Source organism: Anoplopoma fimbria, chromosome 4 (assembly GCF_027596085.1).
Source record: "Anoplopoma fimbria isolate UVic2021 breed Golden Eagle Sablefish chromosome 4, Afim_UVic_2022, whole genome shotgun sequence".
NCBI classification, from domain to species: Eukaryota; Metazoa; Chordata; class Actinopteri; order Perciformes; family Anoplopomatidae; genus Anoplopoma; species Anoplopoma fimbria.
The window spans coordinates 19,625,245-19,646,895 of record NC_072452.1 but is presented as its reverse complement, the minus strand read 5'-3'; the positions used below and the strand labels follow the sequence as shown (position 1 = coordinate 19,646,895).

The 21,651-nt window shown below is 41.0% G+C and overlaps 1 protein-coding gene across 1 annotated transcript; it reads right to left on the bottom strand.

Moving 5' to 3' along the window:
* Positions 1–3,937: 3,937 nt before the first annotated feature.
* On the bottom strand, positions 3,938–19,693 carry gpc2 (glypican 2). The gene is made up of 11 exons (XM_054597870.1): positions 19,419–19,693; positions 17,447–17,605; positions 16,069–16,203; positions 14,066–14,241; positions 13,870–13,950; positions 12,765–12,930; positions 11,878–12,008; positions 10,624–10,770; positions 9,767–9,903; positions 4,982–5,154; positions 3,938–4,862 (listed from the first exon to the last, which is right to left on the bottom strand). The coding sequence occupies exons 1-11, from the start codon at positions 19,594–19,596 to the stop codon at positions 4,585–4,587; spliced, it is 1,761 nt and encodes a 586-aa protein (XP_054453845.1). The 5' UTR covers positions 19,597–19,693; the 3' UTR covers positions 3,938–4,584.
* Positions 19,694–21,651: the final 1,958 nt, after the last annotated feature.

Genomic DNA, 21,651 nt, shown 5'->3' with positions numbered 1-21,651 from the left:
TCTCTTCGTAACATTTATCAAATGATTTTATATCAACCCCTCATTTTTGTTGTCTGTGTTCAGAAATAGACATCACAAAGGCACAATGTGATACATGCACATGGTAAGTTGAACAAACTTCTGTAAAGTTATTTTTCAGCTCAGGCATGCTTTACCTACAAGGCACATCCAGCATCGTTCAACCACTGAGTAAGTGTCTTTACTGTCAAAATTCTTCAAACTTAATATAAGGATATGAGGCATTTAATGTGTTTGTGATATGCTTTTGAAAATAGATTTATGGATAAACTATAGAGTTAAATAACTTATTATAGCCAGTGTATAAGTTAGATCATTGATTAAAAACAGATTCAATGTCAACCACAAGAGAATGTTTTTCCTAGACATTCTCAAGTTTAGAATTAAAAACAAATAACTTTTATATAGTTCTTTTTTGCATTAATATTAGTATTACTGGCAGTAGATGTTGAAGTATACAGTAATAGCAGCAGCTCTTGTAATAGAATAAGTTGTATGTTTGCTTCAGTAATAATGGTATTAATGGTTGATGTTGTAGTGGCAGTTTTTTTGTTTTATTATTCAAAATATAAACAAGGTCTGTAATAATAAACATTTAACCCAATGATGTTTGATATCAAGGGTTGGCATGACTCCTCAAGAAAGAGACGTGAAGCTGAACATGAAGCGCTCTCTACTGATGGATTCCCTTTTCTTCCAAAAAGAACGAAATATAAAGCTTTAGTATGAAATCATTATTATCACAAGTATTATTAGAGACAGAAAAAAGGTGTAGAAAAAATTAAGTTTGCTTCCATTGTCCCATGTGAGCCTCAGGTGTGTTTCCTCCCTTTCAGACCTGCTCAGATGGACTGAAGTTTGTGCACATATGCTGCCCTCTGCTGGGATTGGACAGTACTGCAGTGATTGTTGCATTCAGGCCTCTGGGACATCACTTTCACAGAGGTGTTTAATTTCTGTAAAAATTGCATGTTTGAAATGCATCAGCTCTGACGAATAACAGTGATGATAATGCCTCAGTTTTGTTGCTTTAAGATCTTGTTTCCAATAATTATTCAAACTGACTTTGTGGCTCTTCATTGCCAGCCTGTCCCACAACATTAATCATTCCTTCTGCCTCTCCCACTCAGAATTACAGCTCTTTGAATTACCCAGACATTGTTGTGGAAGCTACTCTTAGTTTAGCAAACTCTCCAGAGAATATTGGACTTAAACCAGAGAAGCCGGGGACAAAGGTAAAACCATAAGTGTTTAAAAATTATTTGGTTCTGTTGGAGGACAATTCTACCGTTTGGGCTTCGATAATTGTAGAAATTCCCAGCGTACTTATGCAGGAACTACCATCACACTGATGTTACTAACATGACAATGTTTATATCCTCAGATAACACTGACAGTGTTCCTTGAGAGAAAAGCTGAATATTTCACTAAAGTTGCCTGGTGGATAATCATCCTGACTGTGATTGCATTGCTCTTGCTGTTGGCAGTTCTTGGCTTCTTGTTGTGGAAGGTAACAAATATAAAATTAATCTTTAATATAGTTCTTTTTTTAGAACTGAAGTAAACTAGCTGTGGAAAATGAATTGCTCAAATAATACTGCATGTATCCAAGTACAAAAGATTGTTGTCTTTTCAAATTAACTGATTGTTCATTTACGATTTCTGCATCAGTGTTAAAGATTTACAGTCTGCAAGCAGGATATCACAAGGCATTGACTAAAAACATCCAACAAATGATGCATCAATCTTGAATTATGCAGTAAAAGTAAAAGTACTTAAATCTATCTGATTATTTACATTTGCAGGAGAACAGATTGGCATTTCACTCTAATGAAGTTGAGCTGGTATTCTAAATTGTGATTAGCAGTAATCTACATACAAAAAGTTGTGAAATACATTGATTGCCTCATAATTTGAAAGCAAGTGAATTACAGATAAGTTATTTTAGACATGTTGTATATTGACTGTGTAATGAGCCATATGTCATTTAGCATTTTGAATCAATACTGTCATATATTTCCTTTCCTCGTCAGCGTGGATGCATCAACTGTCTCGCTCAGAACAAGAAGTGCTCACACGATGGGGATTCAAACAAAGAGACTGCTCACCTCAAAGGCTAAAAGGAAAACACAGGAGACTCAACGGTATGAGACACATGACATGAATACAAGCTGTTAAGGGTTCGATTCTGGCTCAAACACTATTATGTGCAGAATTACATGATAAATGATTTGTTGGGACATGCAGAACCTTTTTTCTATTTCTGTTCAAATAAAATAACACAAAAAAAACACATTAATATACTTTTCTTGAGTTATTTTTTAATGAAGCAAAAAATATCACTCATTTGATACCAAAAAACTGTTACAACATGAAAAAAGTTGTGCTATACTTTCACCATAAAGGAATGTGCGAGTTGTGGGGATAGATGAGAGGTTGTGCTAAAGAACAATTTACCTGAAATTCAATGGAAGCGTCGGCAGTCACGCTGTGCCGTCCAAAGCACAAATGATTACAATACTGTTGCTTCTAAAATACTGTGTTTTCATTTGCAGTTGTGCCACATAATACTGTGTTTGTGGTGAAGTCTTGTACAAGGTCCCTACTGACATCGAAGAGTTTCATTCCAAAATGACATTTAACTTAAAAACTCAATTGGATTGCTAGTGATTAAAAGAATTAAGCAAATCATTTTCACAAAATTCTAGAATGAAACTCCTCTCTTGCTATTTTTGTACAGGTGCAATAGCCTGTTTGACTAGAAGTGTACTTCTGTTACAACCAAGTGAATTTCACAATTCCTCATTCAAAAGAAAAGTGCCCTTTCGTGGCATTTCTACATGCTTTTTATATAATCCGTCCACATCTCTGCTGTCTTTTTTTGAGATCCTATCATTTGACTTTCATCATCTTTTATTAAATAGCCCAACATTTTGAATAATACTCTTACTAACTTTCTTGCCAAGAGTTTGAGTTGGAGTTAGCAGCTGATTAGCTTTGCCTAGCATAAAAACTGTAAAAAGGGGGAGACAGCTTTAAAGATTATACAAATGTGACCCAAAGTGTAAATTAATTATCTTTGTGATCTTGGTGCTGGTAGGTGAACTTTGTTACCTTCAGAAAGAAACAGACTAGTTGTTTCCCCTGTTTCCTTTCTATATGCTAAGCTAAGCTAACAGTCTGCTGGCTGCAGATTCACATTTACTCTACACACACACGAGTGACAAAAAAAAGCTAATAAGCGTATTTCCCAGAATGTTAAAACTCATTCTTTAAGTTCGCTCTCCTCCTCTCTGTCTATGGATGACCACTCCTCACAAGTTTTGTTTTTCCTTCTTGATTATTCTTTGATTTCATCTAAACACATCCCGTATGAAAATTAAGAGCCATCGTCTCCCAGTTCTTGACAGCATGTCTTTCCATTAACATTCAATCCAATTTTGAGTCACATCTTTAGCTCTCTCACTGTTTTCATAATCTTTTGTTGCTTTTAGGAAAAATAAGTAGAAAAGCCCCATTTTAAAAAACATCCCAACATCTTCTTAACATGACATCAGAACCTTGAAACCAGAACATACAACAAAAACCATCATACCAACACACATTCACACACATTGCTCTTTAACAATCTCTGGTTAAGGCTAAAAACGCCAGTCTTGTGCCCCAATATTGTCTGATAATTACGAGTTTTGTTGTGATTGGTTCAATAACAATATTTTTACATGATTGGTTTACAAAAAGTATAAATAAATACAACTTGACTTTTCCTTTTTTTATACCCAGAGAAAGTGAAAGACAGATATTTAATTTAAAACATAAAATAACTGACCCTTGCCTTAAAAATCATAACAATAAGAACAATGAAGTATTATATTACAAATAAATTAAAAACATCAATATATTACATTAATTAACCCCTTTGTAACTGCAAATTAGGTACATTCAAAATAAGCCCCTTGTTTGGTTTCAAAAGTCGCACTATTTACTTTTTATCTCTTAATTAAGAAAGTTAATTAAATCTTACTACTTCCACAACATGAAAAATCAACCACATCTTGACTGAAATCAAGATCAGTTCAATTAATTGACTTCATTTCACGAGAAAGGCTGTAAAAAAAAAAAAAAAAAAAAACTCACTCGGATCAAATCAGCTGCTCACCTACAGACCACCAAATCACAAGACCATGAGATTCATAAGCCAAACATTTTGCTTATTAATTTGCTGTAGTACTTTTTCTTTCTCCTTCACCCCCAAAGACGATGCTCCAGCACAGCACACATTGCAGCATCAAGACTACAATAGGTTAAACAAACTGCAAAAAAAAATGGCGAAACTTATTAAGTAGTATTTGTAATTCTCAGTGCCTGGGAATACCTCTTATGTGACTTGGGCAGTAGGGAAAACTATTCACGTTAGCCTATTTATTTTGTGCTGTAGACCAATTTTGAATTATTGCTAATTTGGCCTGGTTTTGTCTTTTATCTGCTGGTGTAACCAAATGGAATGACTTTTTGAGACTCCAGCTTTATAGGAAACCTCATCCACCTCCACGCTGTAATAACCAGCTATCTCCACATGGGGGCAACAGTGACCATGAAAGGCAATGACAACAAAGGAAAAAGGGAGAAAGAGAGCTGGCCGGTTGCAGATCTGTCCCGTCCGTGACCGTTGTTTCTGTTCCACTTGGACCCATTTCTTTCTCGGACTCGAGGCGGCTTTGCAGGTTCGGAAGCAGGGTTGCGAGGGGGTTTGCTGTAGGGCGGGGAATGAGGCCCATAGCCGGGCCAATCATCATTGTACCTTTCGCCCTGATCTCCACCTCCTGAGCCACTGCCCTCCTCACCTGGAACAAGAAAAAAAGATTATTATGACTGATGCATGGAACGTAGAATATAGTGAATAAGTTCTATCAATGCATCACTTAATACTGCTTTTGGGATATACAAAAGTAAATATACTGACTGTCCATGAAGTCCATGTCCTGTCCGCTCTGAGCGTGTCTCAGTTTGTTTGTCACCACCCTCAGCTCCATGATCAGCTGTCTGGTCCTCACATCTGGCCTTGCAATGTCCACTTCCACCTCGGGGTTGTTGATCTGGCTGACCAGCCCGTCGCCTGTAACATCTGGGAGGTACCTGTTCACACACAAAGGCATTCATGTACAAAAACATAGACATCATGGACGCAAACAAGCATAGATCTTTTCAAAGCAGTAATAGGCAACTTTCAGACGATGTGGCTTCAAATATCAAAATTTTGCATCAGACCGCCACAAGTGTACATTGTGTATTTTTGGAATAATTTTCAATGATTAGCTATATTCCCAAGCAACTCCCTCTCTGTCTCTCTTTTACTAGTAAATAAACATCGTGCTGCATTGAATAAGACTTGAAACTAGCAACTGAGACCAAAATCAACTGAGAAGTAAGGTCATTTTCACATTGACTTCTATACAAACAGACTTCTTTTTGCAACCAGAGGAGTCGCCCCTTGCTGGCTATTAGAAAGAATGCAAGTTCACTTCTGCATAGGTTGTTATCGCCTGCTAGCAACCAGCAACGTTGGCCCCATGCTTTTTTGTAATATAACTTCTTTAACAAGAGTCGAAAGTGATAGTGCGTCACTTAAGCGTCCAGTATGTCCTCAGTCCAATCAACAAACAAGTAGAGTTGGAATGTATTGTTTTTAAAAGGGTGCATAAAACAAGAGCCCCCTCCTCTCTAGCTACTGCTAAAGCGGCTTTTTTCCGCTCAAAAATCCTAACCTCTGCTTCCAATCCTAAAAAACTCTTTGAAACTTTCTCTTCACTCCTCCAACCCCCACCCCCTCCTCCTACTTCCTCCCTTCTCCCGGATGATTTCGCCAACTTCTTTGACAAGAAGGTAAACGATATCAGATCCTCCTTCTCTCAGCCCCCCTCTCCCTCTCTACCCTCTACAGCTCTTCCCCCTCAGCTCCCCCTTCCCTCTCCACACCCCATCTTACCCTATTTTGCTCCCCTCTCCCCTAACGAGGTCCTTGACCTTGTTACATCTAACCGCCCCACCACGTGCTCCCTTGACCCGATCCCCTCCCCTCTTCTTCAGTCTATTGCCACTGAACTCCTTCCTTTCCTCACCCACCTCATCAACACATCTCTCGTCTCGGGATGCTTTCCCTCGGCTTTCAAGACTGCCAGAGTCACCCCCTTCTGAAAAAACCATCACTTGACCCCTCTGATGTCAAGAACTTCAGACCGGTTTCTCTTCTACCCTTTCTATCCAAAACACTTGAACGCGCTGTCTCTAAACAACTGTCTTCCTACCTCCACCAGAACAACCTCTTGGACCCCCACCAGTCCGGGTTCAAGGTGGGTCACTCGTCAGAGACGGCCCTCCTTGCGGTGACAGAGTCGCTTCACGCTGCGAGAGCGAACTCTCTCTCCTCTGTCCTGATTCTCCTGGACCTGTCAGCGGCGTTTGACACAGTGAACCACCAGATCCTCCTCTCCACCCTCGAGGGGATGGGCGTCTCAGGCTCTGCACTCTCCCTGCTTGCATCCTACCTGACAGGCCGATCCTACCAGGTGACATGGAGGGGGCCGTGTCAGAACCACGCACGCTGACTACGGGGGTTCCACAAGGTTCAGTTCTGGGCCCCCTTCTCTTCTCGCTCTACACAACATCTCTGGGTTCTGTTATTCGCTCCCATGACTTCTCCTACCATTGTTATGCCGATGACACCCAGCTGGTCTTGTCATTTCCTCCCGGTGACACCCAAGTGGAGGCACGCATTGCTGCGTGCTTGGCTGACATCTCGAAGTGGATGGCGACACACCACCTGAAGCTGAACCTGGACAAAACCGAGCTACTCTTCCTCCCGGGGAAGGGTTGCCCGCACCGAGACCTGTCCATCACCATTGATGATGCCGTGGTGACGCCAACTCGGACTGTGAGGAATCTGGGTGTGACCCTCGACGACCAACTGTCGTTCTCAGCAAACATTGCATCGGTCACACGCTCCTGCAGATTCCTCCTCTACAACATCAGGAGGATTCGCCCCTTCCTCACTGAGGAGACGGCGCAGGTGCTCATCCAGGCTCTGGTCATCTCCCGCCTGGACTACTGCAACTCATTACTTGCTGGAGCCCCGGCGTCGGCCATCAGACCTCTGGAGCTTGTCCAGAAAGCTGCAGCACGTCTGGTGTTCAATCGCCCCAAGTTCTCTCACACAACTTCCCTTCTCCGTTCCCTACACTGGCTCCCTGTAAGAGCTCGCATCCAGTTTAAGACTCTGGTGCTAGCCTACAGGGCAGTGAAAGGAACAGCTCCTTCCTATCTCCAGGCCTTGGTCAAGCCCTACACCCCTGCCCGACCACTTCGCTCTGCTGCCTCGGGCGACTGGTTGCCCCGTCGCTCAGAGGTCCCTGCGGCCGATCCACCCGGTCACAGCTTTTTTCTGTCCTGGCCCCTCAGTGGTGGAATGAACTCCCCACTGACGTCAGGACAGCAGAGTCGCTGCCCATCTTTAGGCGCAGGCTGAAAACTCACCTCTTCAGGAAGTACTACCCGGAGCCTTCCTCGTAGCACTTATGGCACTCGTATTAGTTGCTGCACTTACTGTATTCGTATCAGTTCGCTGCACTTATTGAATTTGTATTTGTTTACTGCACTTATCCTATTCGTAGTAGTTTGTAGCACTTACTATATTCGGATTAGTCTGTTGCAATTATTGTTTTCGTAGTAATCTGCCTCTGCACTATACTTTTGCTCTGGCTTATACTTTGAGATGCTTGTTTAAGAAAGGAGATGCACTTATGACTTCTGGTGACTAGTAGTTCTCTTGAATACCTATGTTGAATACACTTCCTGTAAGTCGCTTTGGATAAAAGCGTCTGCTAAATGACTGTAATGTAATGTAATGTAATGTTGATTGCCCCTCAACAGTCCTCCACCTGGCGACGCCTGATCCGACAGCTTGTAGCTAATGGTGCTATCAGTGCATACAAAGCTTTGTTTACCTGGTTCTCCAGCTTGTCAGAAAGAACAACCAAGCCAGCCTGGACCCTCACCGGTTTGCATACTGAGCCAAGAGATCCACAGAGGATGCCAATCTCTACTGCCGTCCACTCAGCCCTCACACATCTTGAAAATAACAACACCTACATCAGAATGTTTGTTGATTTCAGCTCAGCCTTCAACAAAATCTTCCTGATTCTGAGAAACTAAGCACTCTGGGCTTGAGTATCTCACTCTGTCTAATGGTTATTAGACTTTCTCACCAACAGACCCCAAGCAGTTCAGATTGGCAGCCACACCTCTACCACTCTAGTGTTGAACACCGGAGCCCCTCAGGGCTGTGTTCACAGCCCCCTTCTATTCACGCCGTACAACCATGACTGCTACCCTAAACATGGAGAACTGTGTTGTGAAGTTTGCAGATGACACGCCCTTCATCGGCCAGATAACAAACAACGATGAGACTTCATATAGAGAGGAAATCGGCAACCTTGCAGAGTGGTGATAGAGAAAAACCTACTGCTCAAAATTAGTAAAACCAAGGAGCTGATCTTTGATTTGAGGAAAAAAAGGAGGCAAAGACAAACAACCCTGTCTACATCAGTGGAGCTGAGGGACCACAAGTGAACCGTTTTAAATTCCTGGGAATCAGCAACACAAACAACCTGACATGGTCTCCACACATCTCCATCCTGGCGAAGAAAGCTCATAAACGGCAGTATTTCTTAAAAAAAAATCTAAGAAGGCAAAATTACAGTGCCAAGTTCATGATAACTCTTACAGAACAGTAATAGAAAGCATCCTGACTGGAAACATTACTAACTGGCATGGGATGTGCACAGCCCAGGAAGGAAGGCTACAGCGGGTGATTAAAACCAGCCAGAGCATGATTGGTACCCATCTACTGAGCATCAGTGACATTGGTGGCAAGAGGTGCCTGCAAAGAGCTTAAAGTAAATTAAAAAACAGTACCCATCCCAGCCACAACCTGTTCACGCTGCGGCCATCTGGCAAGAGATACAGAAGTATCAGCTGCTTTACACCCAGACATTAGAGCAGCTTCTTTCGCAGGGTCTGAGACTCTGGAACTCATCCTTCATATAAAATAATATTTTACATTTTTTTAATGTGTTTTCTAATGTAGCGAAATGGGACAATTTACTGCATTTTGTCTCACAACCCTATTGTACTATGACAATAAATCAAGCTTGTAATCTTGTAACCTGAGGTGGAACCGGAGGTTGGGTGCCACGCAATTTCTACATTTTCGCCAATGGGATAGATACATTAATTAATACAATTATCCCACTTTAGCAATGAATAATTGTAATGTGCATGATATGATATCATTCTAGCCATGGTAATTATGGTTATATAACATTTTAAACCAGCACATGTTTGGCTGCAGTCCCATTTTGTTGTTAAAGCTGCTAAGGTGGGTTTACTTGTGAATAAAACTGTTGCCTTATGCAGCTGGAACATCATAGACACACAATCATGCATTATGCAGACTTGTTTTTCCTCTCACAACACGCACACATGCACGCACAGTATCTCTACACCAGTCCAGATACATGGTGTCTCTTATGGGCATAAAAGCAAGCAGACCCACTTAGAGAGCATATGGGTGACTGGAAGTGGCAAAATTAAATAAACTCAGTACCATCTGTTACATCCTTTCACCTCTTCACCGTCACTCAGTGGCCCTCCACCTCTACCCAACACCACCATCCACTCTGATCTCTCTCACCTCCCCCGGGTCTGCCCGTTCCAGCAGCGGTCCTCATTAGTGACGTCGGAGGCCATCTTCTCATCATTGCAGATGGTGTGTGGGAGGGACACCCAGAAGCCACGCATGGGCCGCAGTCGCTCCTTCAGCTCGGTAACCTGCGCGGAGGCGGAAAGATATTGGTTATGACTCAGACCTGTTTTTTTGTAAGTATCCTTGTTTGGTGTGGCTGGCTGGAGGAAGCATATTGAAGCTCCATAGCTGACGTTGGCCAAGGTCAAAAGCTGACATAACCCTTCTTCTGGGTCAGTTCTTAAACCACACGTCTCTTATGGAAAATGAAAAACAAGATATGAATGCCTTTATTTTCCTGTTCTATCTTTCAAACCCCTCTGTGGTCACCGGAGTCCTGTCTGGGCTCTGACGTCTGCCCTCTGTATTATTAGTTTCCTGTACCAAGCTTAGATTTATTACTGTTGCTATTCCTCTCTTTGCTTTTTGCTCAGTTGCTATGTCTTCATGAGTCCTGGCTCATGAAGAGTGCAAACATTTGCTGTCTTTATTGGTTTCAAAATCATATATCGAAATCACACTCAACCCAAGAATATGACCTGCACAAAACAACATTTTTGACTACTTAAAGCTTAACTAATCAGTTGTTTTATATAATCAATGGTGCAAATTGCCATGTGTAATGTTTTTTTAGTATGCAACTTACATTTTTTGGTTTACTCTTAAGGCTCTTATTAGCGTTTCTCAATGAAAAAGCTCTTAAAATCCCACTGTACCCTACCTGACCAGCAAAACTATATTCAAAAACATTTTTATGGATGTGTAGCTACGTCACTCAATTTACACATGCTATGTTTCTTCCTCACCAGTCGGTCCAGGTTGGTGCCTGCAGCAGTGGTAGGTTTCTCCTCGGGGCTGTAGGTGCGGAAAGGCCTCCTGCTGCCCCCTGACTCTTTGGGTGAACGTTTAGACCGTCCTGGTGCTGGCCTGGGGCTTCCACAACCCTGGAACACCTGAGGTAAACAACAAAGCCAAACTAGCGTAAACAGCTGTGCAATGAGCATTTCTATCATTTCAATATAACATAATTTTCATAACAGGTTTTTCCACTACTATGTGATACTTGCAAGATGTGTCCACCCTTAAATATTCTTGCACAGATATTCTCTAGTCTCCAGAACACAGTTTGTGAGAAAATGTTGTAACTTAACTTTTTATTACACATTTATTCCATTAATTCCCCTTTGGGCAGCTCCTATGATTTTGGGGTCACACGGCCTTCCATCCACCGCAATGTCCCACAATTTCTTAGATTTAACCTTTGTTGCATGCCATTCCCCAACCCCCTTTTTCCTAATTTCCTGTTCTCTCTTTACCATCAAAATCTCTAAGAAAGTATAAAAAAAATACATATAACAATTTCACTCAATGGCCTTTGACAACACCCTAAGAACAGGTCTACAAAGAAATCACTCTTTTATGAGAGTCAAGTGTGTTCTCTATGCTATCATCAAACAGCTAAAACAGCCCAAAAATGCAATGCTCTGGGATGTTTTTAAGCTACCCTAATGTTAGTATGGCAAATCATAACCTGGCAAAGAAAAGCAGCGTCTAATTATGCATGAGTGTTGGAACTGAACTGGAAATAGAACATTGTTGAAACGGTGCTCCATAACCTTCTCAATCATACTGTGTGAGTGAAAGGCAGCAAACACACAAAGCAGAGCTGAAAAGGAAAGAGCTGCCTGTTCCTTAAAGCTCTGCTTCCACAGACCAGGAGCTTTCCTCTTTCTAACACGATGTGGGTGTCTCTCTGGTGGATTAGCTGTGGGACGTCTGCCATGTTTTAATCATACTGTGAGGCTGTCATGCTCTCTGTGTAAAATTCTTGTCATTTTCTTGCTTTGCATGCTGTCTCAAGATTAGAATGAAACAACAATCAGCATTATAGCTTTGACTTGTAAGAGTGATTTTTTTAAAGACGGTAGATGATCTTTGTACACTCACAAAAGGTACAATAAATACAAGAACAGCTAGTCTGCAAAATCCTGGAAAAGTAAGAAAAAAAGGAACCAAGGCCATCTTATATTCCTAGCATCTGCTTGTGCCATCTTCCTTGCCTTAGTGGAGATGCTGACACTGTTTTCCTGCATGTGCATGATGGCCTCCGACACTTTCACAGAGATGGAGTCGGCTGCAAGCTCCATGTTGAATGGCCCCTCCAACTTCTCTGAAACCTGGTACAGAGCATCTAATGGAGGACAGAGGGAGATACATAAATAGAGATGACAGGGTGATAAAGTTTGCTATGACTACATTCAACCAAGTTCTCATTGTTTGGTGTTACAGGCAAAGAAATAACTGTTGGTGGTCTATTCTAGACCCTGATAAACATCAAGACAATGGCTTCCTGTTCCTGGAATCTCTCTCTGGCTAATCCGCTAAAAAGATTTGATTTACATCTGTTTATGAGGCTACAGGACCGGAAGATTAGAAGTCAAGCCAACATCACATGAGGATAAGTGTAAAGAATAATGGTGGGATAAAAAGTGTATATGAGGATAAAATGGGTCTGGATGTAGTACACATGGATTGTGCGATGAAAGGTAAGAGGATGCACTGCACATGAAAAGGGAAAATGGAAGGAGCATATGGGTTTGATGAAAGGGGAAAGGGAACATAGGAAGACAGATCAATTGTGAAGGAGAAGAGAAGCATGAATGATTAATGAAGGAGGAATTCATTAGGGGGAAAAGGAAGTCAAAGTAAAATGAGGCCAATAAAATGACTACTTTTAGGTATGCTCCATTTTAATAATGATAATAATCAAAAAGGCTATTAAATGTAATTTGGGTCGTGACATTTTTTTGCTTAGGATCTATAGAACAAAGGCTTCTTTGGCTCTTTGTAATACAAGTGTCTCACTGTGTCATGCACCTGACCCTAAACCCACTTAAACATCAACAACAGCATATTAGGATGTATTGTTCACCCTACCCTCACCCACCAATGAAATTGTTCCATTCTGTGTCCAGGTCGCCCTGATTGGCTAAACAGCCCTTCATCACGTTGAGGCACAGGGAGTGGCAGGGCCTCAGGGTGGGCATGCCTCGACACAGTGGGCAGTACCACTGACGCATCAGGCCACGCACACACTCTGAATCTGCAGTCAACTGAAACACAAAGCCGTGGGTCGAAGCGGTAGGAGAAGAAGAATAAATGAACGTTATTGAATGTTCTTTATATTTAGAGCATTAAAATAGCAGCAAACAACTAGTTGCAATGTAAAGATATAGACCATTTTACCGTTGAAAACATAAACATACCAAATGTGTATGTGAATGACATAAACTTGCAGGAAGTAAATATCGACCCAATCTGTTGCCTAGCAATGCAATTCCGTTGAAACGGTCTATAGTGGAGTGAGTGCGTCTGGCGTAGAGAATTAAGTCGCTCTCCCTCGGTGTGTGTTGTTAGCTTCTACGTGCTCTGTTTAAGTAGCCGGGGCAGATGATTTATCAACAACCATTTTGATAATCAAATAATACATAAATTTCCAGCAAAAATGTCAAATATTTCCTGGTTCCAACTTCTCAAATGTAAGGATTTGATGCTTTTCTTTGTCATATATGATAGTTGGACAGATACAACAAGCAGTTTGAATATATCACCTTGGCATCTGGAGAATTATAATGGGCGTTTGTCACTACTTTCTGACATTTTAAAGACAAAACAGTTAAAAAAGACAGATAAATCAGTTGCAGCCCTCCGAAAATCATATCTAAGTGAGTCCAGGTTTTACTGAATAAAGCGTCCTCTCGCTGCGGGTTATAGACTTCTGTTTTTGGCTTTGGAGTTTTGATTTGTCATTTGAAATGTACAGTCTTTTAGTCTATTACCTCCCTTAACTTTGACCAGGAAAATAATTTTAAGTTACATGATTTTGATGCTTACTCCTACTTTGTTTTGAGTTGGTTTATAGAAATAATGTTACATATCATTATGAAGGCCTAACATTTAGATTTAGCCTAGAAAGCGTACAATTCGTTACATACAAATCTTGCCAATGCAGTTCTAACAGCAGAATAAACAACAGTTAAGGGACAACTCACCTTTGTTGCTTTGTTAACAATATCCCGACCAGTAGCCAAGCCTTGAGATAGAGCTCTGGCTGCGATGAAAGCTCTCGACACCTGAATTTAAACAGAAAGAGAGCACAATATTTTTTGTCAGGTCCTAAATAATCTGAACTTTAATTTTATGCGGTATAAAAGGCATTTTAAGATTATTTTATCACAAGACACATACTTGTACGCGCAGTCTGCGGGGCACATCCCCAAAGGGCTGCAGCTGTTCGGCGTGTTTGCTGACACACTCCAGGTAGTCCTCCCCAAACTGATACTGAGGGTTAACCAGAGAGAAGACTCGCTCCACCAGTCTGGACCAGAAGTCTGAGAGGACCTCTGACAGACTGACACTGCCCCCTGTGGACACAAGAGCAACTGTCAGTATAGAGGATCTGTAATCTGTCAAAAATGGTGTTCCTGCTGGGATTTCTGAAAGAAAGAGCATGGTACTAGCACCATATCTTTATACAGCGTGCTCCTATGACGCTCACTGGGCCATGATACGAATATTATATGTTAAAGGAAACAGTTCACCCCAAGTGCCATATCAACTGATGCTCGTAAACCCGCTAAACTAACTGAGAACAAACACCTTCTGTTTTAGCATGCAGCGCCTCCTGTCTGACCGCTGTAGGGTGCGCATTCAATTCCTTTTTTGACAAGAAATAAAATACAGATTACACCAAACAAATCTACCTGGCTTTTGTTATATGGCATAACTGTTGATTACAAACAGTGTGCAAACTGTTTGGTAAACTCTGATGGACATAGTTTTGGATATTTATTTAATACTGGGTAAAGATTGCCAAGATTGAAGCCTTGACCTCATCATTGCTGTCATTCTACCACCTTTATATATGATTGCTCACCTGTTAACATCTTCATCTCACACTATAAAATATGTATTTTTATTTTTTATTCTTGTTTTATACATATTTAAGTGAATATTGTGTGAGGGAGCCTGAGAGCTAAGATTTTTATTGCTAACAACTGCTTCTCTTTAAAATAAATAACTTGATCGAAGTTAACTTTGACAGTTTGGGAAAAGGCTGAGATGTAGTTACTTTTGGGGACTAGCCACATTTAGTAGTCCTGCAATTTATGACTGACATAAGGGGGACCCAACTTTGGGTATATATCAGTATACATGTGCAAGCAAGGAATACATAGTATATTGTAATCAGATAAAGTAAAAATATATTGTCACATTCTTTTTTACTGACTACATTAATTGGAAGAATTGCACATAATGTCTTTTGCATCTTTAATATCTATATGGTCTATTAAACAAAACCCATAATTGTTCCCAATTGTTTTACTTCTTCCTTTAAATCCTTGTCAGTCTCTTTGTGCATTAATCAACTGGCAGACAGATTCGGAGAATGCAACTCTCCAATCTGTAGTCTACAATACAGCCTCAAATTAGCCATACATGTTGTTTGGCAGACAAAGACAGGTTGACTAAGCAGCAACAGCCTGCAGACAGACTCTGCCGTGCCAAAATGGAGCGATCCGGAACAGAAATAGAAACAGTCATCCGGGGGATTCCAATGCTCTCTCTATTTTTTCTCCAATTCTTCTTGGCATTTTAATTCTGCTCAAAAGACAATAATGCCTCCTTTCTGCAGCCCAGAGCGGCTGTGGATTTACCACAACAGGGATGTGGACTGATAAAACGACACTAAACGGCTACTGCAACAAGAATCATCACAGCTCTGTACCAGACTACTTTACAATACTTTCCAACTTTAACTAGACCAACTAAACATAGTGTTTTCAAACACTTATGTGCAATGATTAATTCCTCTTGGTTGTGATGGAGGCCCATATTGTCTCATGAAATATGGTTGTTGTGAAATCAGATGGTGTTTGATGACCATCTTTTGGCTTTTTTTTAACTAAATCATCCAGTAATTTAGTTTTTTAGATGACTTTTTTGGCATTTTGCATTGTTTGATAGTTGAGAGTAAAGATGGAAAGAAAATGGGATGAGAGAAGAAAGGGGGCATGCAAAAAAGGTAACCAGGTGTCTGGTAAGGTGTCTTAGACCAATAAACCACAGGGACCCCCTTATTTTACTGTTTTATATTGCTAATTCATCCGACTGGTAGCGCTTTGCAAAAAACATCAGACCATCTGAATACATAAGTGAAAAAGTGAGATGGATAAAATGATTAAACGAACCAGAATAATATCTGCGCAGCTCCACAAACAGCTCCTGGAAGACGTGTGCATTCTGGGTGAAGAGCCGGCCGTAGGTCTTGGTAAACATCTGGTTCATAGACTTCTCTGACAAGTCTATAAGCTCTCTGAAGAACTCTGCAGACACACAGACAGGAAAAGCAGAGATTAGAGATGAATTTGCCACCCATTATATTGTCTTGTCATATCTTAGCTAGGTTGCTACGTACTGTACGTAGGTGCTCAGACACCCCCTCCGCTCCAAGATTAACAGCTCATAGGGACAGTTATATCAGAACCTGCATGCTGGTAAATGAGTGTAACAACGTGTACTCTATTTAGGACTTCAGGACTCATATCCAGTCTCCCACTCCTTCAGCATCTTTAAATGATTCATCACGTACATTATGTAAAAGGATGAGGAAGGGGGGGGAAGGTGATAGCAGTACACAGCAGGTAGGAGGGGAAAGTGTTAATTCAGCTCTCTGCTGTGGCTGCTGCAAACCTGCAGCCATACATACAGAATTTGAGACAACGTGGGCTGAATTCTATGAAATGCAGTCACTTGAGCTGTCTGGGTAGATTTTCCCACAGAGAATATTTGTTTAAAGGGACATTCAAGCGATTTTATACATGAAGTTCAGTTTACCGGCCATGGTTAGTCCATGACTTTATAATGTGGTCTGTGACTCTGGAGGATGCCCTCAAAAGGTCTGAGAAAATAACTCTGATGATGTCATAGTGATGTCATCAGGTGATCTCAGCTATGCTTGGTGACTACAGAGTTATAACAGAAAGTATGAGTAACAAACTGGAGGTGTGCAGTTTAAAAAAAGCAGAAAGGGTCCAGTTAGAGACTCTATCAAGTTGCTTTATGGGAAATGGAACTCCAGGGTTTCAACCAAAACAGGGACTAAATGTCAGGATATCTCGTGCTCTGCTGCCACAATTATGACCATTTTTTCAATTATCTGTCTCTTGCGAGTCCCCCAACTTTATGAAAGTACAATACAAAGCTTGTTGGAGTACCTCTTGAAATTCAGCAGTTTTTGTGTCTCGATTAAAAATAAATAAGAAGCATGTTAGGATCCCTGCCATATGCATGCATTGCAGTGCTTTTAGCTTCGAAAGTCCATTTAGTGGCTCAGATATCCGACCATCTGAGAGGTGCAGTCGGATATCATAAATACATTTTTAATCTGCTGTCACTCATCACCACTAATTTGATAGATAGGAAGGCTGAGAAAGGGATAAGCCATGTCCCTTTTTTCCTTCAAATGTACCCACTTTGGCATCAAGAAGAAGGATTTTTTTTTCAACCAATTTCAAACCAGATAACACTCCAATTAAACATAATCATAATAATGCATCAGTCTCTCACCATCAAACCTGCGGTGTCTCTGCGTGAAGGTAGTCAAAAGGAACTGGCTGTTCTCCTCGACGGCTTTGAGGAAGTCCCTCTCACTCTGGAGGGCCAGCGTCTCCTCCATCTGACTGGAGCAGCAGGTGTAGTCCTGAGGACAGAGTCGCAGGTGCTCACCTGGAGGACAAAGTTAAACCGGGCCAGAAGAGGACGTAAAGTTAGGATCGATGATTTATGTTTTAGAAATTTTCTGTGGAGAAATTAGGTGATTTTGGTACGATAATAACAAAATGTCTTGTTTGTTAATAAGGTTATTAATAGTACCTCAACATAAACCAAGGCCTGTTCTCAATAACGTCAGTAGGTCTTTTATCAGGTCAAAGCAGATGTTTTTAGGGAGAAAGTCAATTACTCCACTCATCAGTCTGTTCAGTTGCTGTGGGGAAATCTTATCAAAGATAAGGGTGTGATAGAAAATTGTAATTTCCCTGCATGAATTATTCAGCTTCAATCTGTCTGTCTTTGTCAGCTCAGGTTGGGTCTTTGATATGTCAGAGGTAATGATATGCAAACGACAACCAGGGGAGGAAGAAGGAAAAAAAACACAGGACTGTGAATGGGGAAAAAGGTTTGAATTCTTTGTTTCTATGATTTTACATCTAGCATGAATATTGCTGCCGTTAATACAGTCTAAACTCTCCCAACTCCACCCTCCACTGATGTTCCCCCTGCCTCTTTTGTTCTCTCTGTGTGTCTCACTATTAGCCCTCTCTTACATCCCTCTATTTCCATTTCTAAACTGCCTCTCTTCATCCTTCGCTCTCCCGGCCATCTGCTCCCCTGGCCCACGGGACGGTGAGCCAAGACTCAGGCAGTGATAGCCCAACACACACACACAAAATCAATCAATAATGCGGATGTCTCAGTGACTAACACACAGAGCTAAATTGCCACAAAATAAATCCTCACACAATTTCACAAACATAAATTTCAGTAATAAATTGTACTTTTTTTTTTTTTCTGTCAGTGAAAGCTCCATGTCTGTCTGGGACACACACACACACACACACACACACACACACACACACACACACACACACACACACACACACACACACACACACACACACACACACACAGTCATTCTCTCGCTGATTTAAATGCAAAGCTGAACCTCCCAGAAGTAGACTACATCTTCAGACACTCAAGTGCTCCAACATTTTGCTCCCTCACTTGGTCAGACATCCACATTTAGACAAATGTCCCACCTCCTGCCCCCTCTCCCTTCTCTCTCTTCTCTCACCAAAACTTCAAATTATCCAAAATCCTACAGTTTGTAATCCATGTGATGTTTTTCATTTAGCAGATAAGATTATCACCAGTGAACAGAGCCTATGGGTATATGCAGGGATTTAACAGTGGGCCAGTAGGCAAAAGACTAATTAGGGGCGAGGTTCTTTGTTGCACCGGTGTTGGCAATTTGCTCATCCCCTTAATCATCCTATTTAAACTGCACAGAGGGGAGGAGGGGGCGGGTGTAATTTGTTTTAAACCACCCTGTATTATTCCTCTTGAGGAAAAACTCACCATGATATTCCTGCATTGTTGTTCTGTTGGTTTTTAGGGAGTTTTGAGCCACCTTGTACTTTTAGATATGACTTTTCTATCGTAACTTGTATTATGTTTGTTATTTAAAGGAGTTTTCTTCCATAATAATAATAATTACTAATGAACCAAAAATATGTGGTGGTGAGCAGCGAGTTTATAGTGACCTAAATGTGCATAATGGTTATGTTCTTTATCCCTGTTGGGGCAAACTAGAGCATGCGGACGCACCTACATTTCTGCTGCTTACATTTTATTATCAACTTGAATTACGCACATGTTTTCTTTACAGATAAAGATGTGACTCTTCTGCGTGAGTCCCTGAAAACTGTCTATAACTGTGTCATTTATTTATCTCCACCGCAGGCTGGATGCAGAGTCTTACCGGAGATTTGAGTCAGCGGAGCGGTGCCAGTGCTGTACCCCTTCTCTGCGTACACCTGCCGGGTGTCGGCGCAGCTCCTCCCCGCAGCAGCTCCGGGGCTCCGGATCCCCAACAGTGCACAGACCGCACAGAGCAGCACCAGCAGCGGGCACCTGGGGAAAGATAGCCGGGTATCCATCTTCACCTCGGGACTCAACAAAAAAAAGGAAAGAAAAAAAGACAGCCGGGGAGAGAGAGAGAGAGGGGGGTTTATATAAAACCAGACGGGGTGTGTGCAGCTCCTTTATAAATGAATGAATGGCCGATTTAGATTCACGCAAAAGTAAAAATATATATATCCCAAATCGTCACTCGTTTTTAAAGAGTCATAGTTTGCAATGAACAGATGCATCCGGGCTGTTTTCTTTCTATAACATATGTCTCCATCGACCGTGTCCAGTTAATGTGTCCTTCCTGGGAGACCCGCTGCTGTGAGGCGGTGTGGATGGGGCGCTCCTGTCCCTCAGCCTCCAACACACTCAGTCAAGCGCACAGAAGTAGGCAGCTTAACACCGGCAACATGACTGTTTTCAGAATAAAAGTGGAGTGGAGTTCTTTTTTACCTCAACAAGGCACTTCAACTGGTTTTAAAATGGCCATAAAAGGCATAATGGCAAGGTGTAAAAGAGACATAAACCAATGTAAAAAGAAATGACACGTATAAATAGACTGAAATGGAACCTTTTTTTAAAAAAATCTGGTCAAATTTATTGAATACTTGATATACAAGATAATAAATATTTAAATGATCTAATTAGCAGCCCAAAAAACAACCATAAAGGCAGTGGGAAACTGCAGATGTATTATGCATTGCTCATTAACAAAATATTAACAAGTGTATGCAACATAAATCATTCTGTTTCTGTAGTATACAAGAGATTATATATTGTATAGTTATTTATTTTTTTGATTTTATGTTATTTTTTTAAATCACTGAATGGATTCTGGAAAAAAAATATCTTAAACTCAAAAAAATATTTTAAACTCAAGAAACATAAAGCCTCTTATAATGTTTTATTTTTAATTTCATTATTTTTTATATTTGAGGATAAACCATAAAAAGATAATGCAACACATTAGAGCAGGTGGGATAGAAGGAGATGGACATGAGCCTAAAGGGCCCACAAGTCGCAGCACCGGTTGTGTTGATAACCTCTGTTGATCTTTTGACACCAGTTGCAAGCATGTGTTTTGCTTTGCTTATTGCCTCAGTGGGACATCTTGGAGCATATTTTAAGTGCCCTTAGACGTGTTTAAAAAAAAACATTCATGTAAGTTTTAGAGGATTTTGTCAGTCTTTAAATATGCCTCAGAAAAAACAGGAATTTAATCAAGCAATAGCTGACAGACTGATTAGAGCCATAAAATGAGAATGCATTTAAACATGTTGTGCTAGACCAACTTGACACTGATGCTGCTTGCTGTAAATGTTTATCACAATATATAACTAAAGCATTTTTTTTTTCAGCCCAAATATGGTCTTCATTTGCACTGTTATCATACAGGGGGAATTGAAGTGTAAAAGTGTAAAGTTAAATTCAGGACTAATATCCCAGTTCTGAATGTGGTATGCTTCCAAGTCATTTTGACACAAAACTACTGTGAAGAAAAGCGCAATGGATATTTTATTTTTAAGGTTTGGACCAGAAGTTGTGTGTTTCACCTCAGCTGGTTTGACCATAGCCCATCAAACCCAGAACAATGGACCGTGCAGAGGAGCACCAACAGGGGGGAGATTGGGTGAGGAGCCTGCGGTTGAGGGGCGGCGTGCAGCTGAGCCAACCACCTCAGGGTCCTAAATAACTGGATGGACAGACAGACAGACAGACAGACAGATTGCACACAGATACAATACAATGTGACTGTAAAAATTGAAACTTATACAAAACATACAAATAAAGAAGGTAAAGCAAGTTAACTGCACGTATTTAACAGGTGTATTATTGCACTCTTATATTCAACAATATGTAAATTCATAATTAAAATCTTATTGTTTAAAATCCACTGGTTTTCAAGTGTTTCATTCACTACATTTCGTTGTCTGTAAAGCAGAACTTGTTGTTGTGTGAATGGCCAGTTATCGTCAGCTGACCGTCTCGGAGGACCAATCATCGTCTGAGCTCAGGAGGCGCTGGCCAATCAGCGTCCAGTATCATTTTGCGTACTTTTGCGCGCTTTTGAATCTCATCAGGTC